Here is a 6000-nt window from a genome sequence, read left to right as displayed (position 1 = left end):
CAAGAAGCAGTAGACAGGCAGTATTATCTTACTGTTAATACTAGTGAAGGACAGCAGCAGACTAGTTTAAGGGGTACACAGGTCAGGCCATGTGACACAGGCAGTTCTGTCTTCCAGAAGAAGGCAGTGGCCCAGGAAGTCAGGAGGAACAGCCATTTTGGTACCACTGGTGCCCTAGACTGTTGACACAGTCTGCTTAATGGTAGGATAAGCCATGACATATACCGGTTCCTTTGCTTCTAAGAGAATTCAAAATGTAACTTTTAGGGGGGGAAAGGAATACATTGTGGAATCAGATTCATAATGTTTACCCCCATTTTCTTGCTTTTTGCCTGGACATAGGAAGAGGATCTTTCAGCTATTTCTAAACAGTATTCATGTCAGGATAGCAATTTGGAGAGTCTAGAACCCTTCTGTGGCAAGGCTGGCTAGGGGATTCTGGGACCTGTAGACCAGAAAACTAACTTTCTCAAGCTTTTGCAATGGAAAAAACAATACCTATAACAGAGAGCAGTACAGATCAATCCTGTACCCATTTACTGAAAATTGCTGTTGTGTCCAAAGGAGCTTACGTCCAGGTAAGTGTGCCTAGGCTTGCAGCCTTAAATGCCCATAAGTTGCCTTGCCAATGTATATAAGACTTAACATAAATGTTTACTCAACCCATCATGCACACACGTACATATATATACATTCCTGCTTAGGAAGCAGAAACCAAATGCTTTTCCTCCTTCCCCTCTAGAGATGGGCCCTGAAGCCGCTGACCCAGAGCACCGAAAACTGGAAGGAAACAGGATACAGATCTGGCTGAACGGTACACATGTCTCTTTGTTACTCCCAAGCTGCTCTGGAGGGATTTTCCAGCAGTAATATGTTTCCAATTATCCTGTTACGCTCTTTGGAGCCTATGCATTCTGACAAGGCGTCCACCCCGTTTCCAACAATATGTCATCTCACCCTGCTTTCCCCCTCTATCCTATGTTATTCCCCCAAAAGGTGATGACCTTCTTCTCCATGTTACATGCACACGCAGGACCGCTAATCTACCTACATCTCAGGGGCTTGGCTTTTGCCACCTGTTTACAGGCCCAGTTTTGTAAGCTCGCACGCGGCTTCATCTGGCAAGGCTGAGTTTGCTCTGGCACTGAGCTAAATATTATTAAGGCGCTATGTGTGTGTGAGAGAGAGAGATGGAGAGAGGGGAAGGGTGGGGGGGGGGAATTGGACAAGGAGGAGGAGTTTTCGAAATAAGGCAGTTCCAAAGATCCTGAGAAGGGGGAGAAAATTACCCACAACTTTGCCAGAGAAAGAAGTTTGAAAGCAGAGAGGGGGATCGTAGGAATCTGAAAGCAGAGAGGGGGGTCGTATGGGCTGGACAGGGGGGTCTGACTGTTGGGGGACTGACTGCTGCTCTGCATCCCAGGGCAAAGGGGGTCCAAGAAGCACCGCAAGAATGCAGCTGACCAAGGTGTGTTACCTAAAACCCTTCTCTTTTTCTCTTTTATGCTTTCTCCTTTATACAGGGAAGCGTGGAATTACTGGCTGCGTCATAGGATGGAAATCATTCAGCCTGAGGCGCTTGCTGTTTGTGGCACAGGGTGGCAAGAGATGTGTGTGTGTGAGTGAGTGAGTAAAGAGTGTTGCTGGCTAGAAGCATGGAGAGCATTTATAACCTCAAAACTTTCTTCATACCGGTGAAAGTCAGAGTGGGTGTGCAGCTGTATGAACAGTACCTCAGTCCAGTTCTGAACTTCTGCCTGCTTTGCATTTGTATTATTCATCTACTCTGCAGCAGCCTCTTCTCCTCCTTTGGGAAGCAGGTTGTGTTAGTAAACTGTCTCTAAGTGTCTTCAGTACAGTGCTGGATGGATATGACTGAAGTTCTGACAGAATAGCTGCAACAAAAACAACATTCAGCATTTACTGACAGTGGCAGTGGGTGAGTGGAAGGAAGGGAGGGAGGGAAGCAACACATTGTGTTAATGTGTGCAGGTTGTTTATATGCATATGTACCAGTGTCAAGATGCATTCCCTACCGCTCAGATTGTAACTTTCAGAGGCCCAGCAAAGAGGGCAAAAAGACTGAAGTGGCAGTCGTACACATGCTTATATGAAGGGAAAGCCCCACTGAAATCAGGAGAGTGTAGCTCTCAGCAACTATAAATAGGATTGTACTGAAAAAAGAAAAAGCCTCTAGTAAAGGAGTGGGAATCATACAGCCATCCAGATACTGCTGAAGTTCATTCCTCCTCACCCCTTTTGCTGGCTAGGGATGCTGGGAATTATAGTCCAAAAACATCTAGAAAACTGTATGGTTCCCACCCCTGTCCCTGCATATTCCCACACCGACATACACACTAACAAATTATAAAGAAGACATCTGCAAAGGCAAAATAGAGACTTTGTTCATAGGAAACTGTCTTATAGTGAATTAGACTGTTGGTCCATCTGTGTACTGCCATTTCTGATTGGAAGCTATGGCTCCCTAGCATTTCAAACAGAATATTTTCTTAGCTGTATCTGGAGAACCCTGGAATTATCTCCTGGTATTCTCCTATCCATGTACTAACCAGACAGTTCTTAGCTTCCTAAGGCAAATTGGTGTGTTTCGTGCTGGAGAGGCCACATCTGGAAGGCCATGTACAGTATTGAGTACCACACTTTAAGAAGGACATTGATAAACTAGAATGCATCCAAATCGATAAAGCACAGTAATAACCAGGATAGTGAGGACAGTGGAAACCGAGCCCTACAAAGAAAAGCTGGAAGAGTTCTGAGAATGTTTATCCTGGAAAAGAGAAAGTAAAAACATGATAACTGTTGTTAAATATCTGAAGGGCTTTCACACAAACCCTTGAGAAGTCAGTCAAAAGGTTAGAGCTAAGGAGATTTCCTGGGAAGTATATTTTGCTAAATGCTAAACTTATTCAAACTGAGAATTATTTGACAGGGACAGAGTACCTCTAGAGGTGGTAGGCTTCCCTTCTCTCTGGAGAGACCAAAATAAAATTTGGATCACCATCTGCCAGAGAGCTGGACTACATAATTTTCATGTTCCCATTCCAATTCTTGCATTCTAGGAAAGTACTCTACAGGGAACATGTACAACTGGTGAACAGGGAGAGATGACAGCTATGAGAATTCCTCCTCTTCTTTAAAATTATAGTACAGTGGCCCACTCACTGCATCTGACAGGAGGCAATAGCTCATTTGGCTTCAAGCAAATTGCTGAATCTGTCACTATCTCCTAGTCCTGGAATGTGTGAAATGAGGTTGTTTTTTTCATGATCATAAGTCTCTTGTTTCCAAGAACATTTGGGAGGAGGACTGTAGAAACCTTTCCAAAACTTTGGACTCTCTTAATCAACGTGAAACAACTGTATATAGTGCATGCTGTTCAAAATGGCATAGGATGCCAGCAGAAATGGATACCCAACATGTTCATGTCTACAACCCTCTCCAAACTAGCATACTCTAGATGGGATGGACTAAGCACCCATCATCCCATACCATGCAAAGGGGGCTAGTAGCCCCATACATAGGAAGAAATCCCAGGTTGGGAAGATCTGACTTACTGAACAACTTTCAATTACCAATGTTTTCTAGGAGTCATCACTCCTTGTTGCTACCTGTATCTGATAAATTGTTGCATGGTGGGGGGTTTTCTGTAAGTATTCTATACATCTTGGGGAAAGGATACTTTTTGGAGTACAGTTCTCAGAATTCCCACAGCCAAGATGGGCACTGGTGATGCTACATGAGGAGATCCTGAGAGTTGCAATCCAAATCTGAGATCCTATTTAATGCTGACAAAGTGTCAGGCTTCACAGTATACAGTACTCATTGGGATATACGAGGAGTTCAGACCACGCTAGATGACACTTCAAAGGGGAATGTCACCTGGTGCACTGGTGGGACTGGGCTGCCTTGCAGGCCTAGCAGCTCTGCTGGCCAGGCAGTCAAGAGAGTCTCCTCACTTTGCCACTTTGCCAGCAGCTCTATCACACCCAGAGAGGCTGTGGGGCTATAGAAGCAGCTCACTCCCACCAGCAGCCACTGGTGGAACTGAGATGCCATCTGGGTCTGGTGGCTGTGCTGGCTGGGTGCAGTAAAGAGACTTGCCTCCCTTTGTTGCCCAACAAGCAGCTCTTCCAGACCTGGAGAATGCTGTTGAAGAGAGAAGGGGGGATATTAAAAATGATCCTGACTGGGTGCCAAATATACTAAATATGCCACTGAGGTCCAGGAGGCCAAAGTGCACTCTTTTTGCCCCAGCTGTGGATGCAGTTATCCTTCCACCTGTCCACAGATTAGCTTCAGAAGTACACTGTGTTGTCATCTAACCTTTATTGCCCATTTATGGCAAAGGTGTTGTGCAAAGAATAGGAATAACTCTGTGTTACCCTCTGAAAGTATGTACTCTTGGTTATGCCACCATGAAAAGTCTATCTTTTAGAAGTGACATTCCCAGACTCAGAGATTCTATTTGTTGAGAGCTGCTATAGTTGCCATTTTTCAGATTTCTTTCAACCCCTTTGGGATTGGTTTGTGTTGTTGATGTTTCTTGCCTATAGTGCACACATTCATATGAATGCACAGTTATGAGCTTTAACTGCCAATATATTGCTAGTCTTCCACATATCTCATAACAGTCCTATCTAGGTAGTCAAAAAGAAAAAAATGGCTGGATGCATTTGAGCTGAAGCTATTTGTAAGAGTAAAACAGTGATGATCAATTAGTAAATACATCCTGTTTCGGAAGCCAGGTCTAATGGAATCCATCTTATCTTTCCAACTGTTAGTTGGCTGTCAGTCTTCCTTCATGGGCAAGATGCTCAAAGTGGGCAGGTTTGCTTGAGAAAGTTTGGAAAAGTTACCTTTCTGGACGGTAGTTTCCAGAAGATCCCATCTATCATAGCCGGCAGTTTTGTTTCCTAGAGCACACTCTACTTAACACAATAGGGCTTATTTTTGTGTGGCAGACAAGCCAAAGATTGCACAATAAATAAATAAATAAATAAATAAATAAATAAATAAATAAATAAATGTTTGTTTTTGTTGCCTGCCTTCAAGTTGTTTCTGACTTAGGGTGACCCTGAAGTGAACCTATCACAGGGTTTTCTTGGCAAGATTTATTCAGAGAAGGCTTGCCATTGCCTTCCTTGGAGGCTGAGAGAGAGTGTGTGTGCCTTGCCAAGGTCACTCAGTGGGTTTCCATAGCTGAGTGGGAATTCAAATGTCCCATAGTCCTAGTCCAACACTCAAATCCCTACACCACACTGGCTCTCCATAAATAAATGTTCAGAGCTTTTAAAATAAAATCAAATGAATGAATCAATCAGTCAACAACCAATCGGTCAATTAGTCAATCAAATGACAGATTAAATTAAACAGTAAGTGGAAAAGAACCCCTGCAAATGTGGCTCAAGGGAGGTAGGCAGGTGTTCATGTGCTCAGGGAAGGAACATCACAGTGAGAAATGAAGTCCTTCAAGCCCACAGGAGCCCCCGGCTTTTCATCTGGAAACAGTGGAGGTTATGTAACTGGTAATAGGCTTATAACCAGTCAAGTCAGTCAGGGCAGGGCTTTCCCCCAGAGTGGATCACAAGGCGCCTGAGATTGCTGGGGGGAAGGAAAGAAGCAGGTTCTATAGCTCTGGCTGCTGCATAAGCCCCAGGTTACTCCAAGGTGGAGTTGAAGGTAGTGAACAGAGAGGCACACAGGAACCAATGATAAAGTGCTACAACAGAAGTGTGCATGTATGTGCTCTGATGGTCTGTGTGGCTGAGGAAAGCCATGCAGGGAAAGTAGGATCTGGGGATATATCTTTTCATGCTTGCCTTCAGGGCACCTGAGAAGCTGTTGCTGGGATCTATGCACATCTACTCCCACTATTTCATAGTTTTCAAAGACACCAGAAGATAATGTATCCTAAAACCTTATCAGATGAGTCTGGAACTGGGGGTCTTCAGCACTGGGCGGTTCGAATTCACGTTATTT

The 6000-nt window shown here is 44.3% G+C and overlaps 1 protein-coding gene across 1 annotated transcript in view; it reads left to right on the top strand.

The window, feature by feature from the left end:
* The first annotated feature begins 1290 nt into the window (after positions 1-1290).
* The window catches only part of LOC149322749 (tensin-2-like), a 158958-nt gene continuing 154248 nt past the window's right edge, over positions 1291-6000 (top strand). The window contains exon 1 of the mRNA XM_089482470.1: positions 1291-1468. Within this exon, the coding sequence (XP_089338596.1) occupies positions 1367-1468 (102 nt within the window). The 5' untranslated portion in view covers positions 1291-1366. The remainder of the gene's footprint in view (positions 1469-6000) is intronic.

The sequence above is a fragment of the Sceloporus occidentalis genome, unplaced genomic scaffold (assembly GCF_023333645.1).
Source record: "Sceloporus occidentalis isolate IW3139 unplaced genomic scaffold, rSceOcc1.0.p SCAF_1, whole genome shotgun sequence".
In the NCBI taxonomy this organism is placed as follows: Eukaryota; Metazoa; Chordata; class Lepidosauria; order Squamata; family Phrynosomatidae; genus Sceloporus; species Sceloporus occidentalis.
The sequence above is the reverse complement of the archived record's forward strand: the minus strand, read 5'-3'. Positions and strand labels throughout refer to the sequence as shown.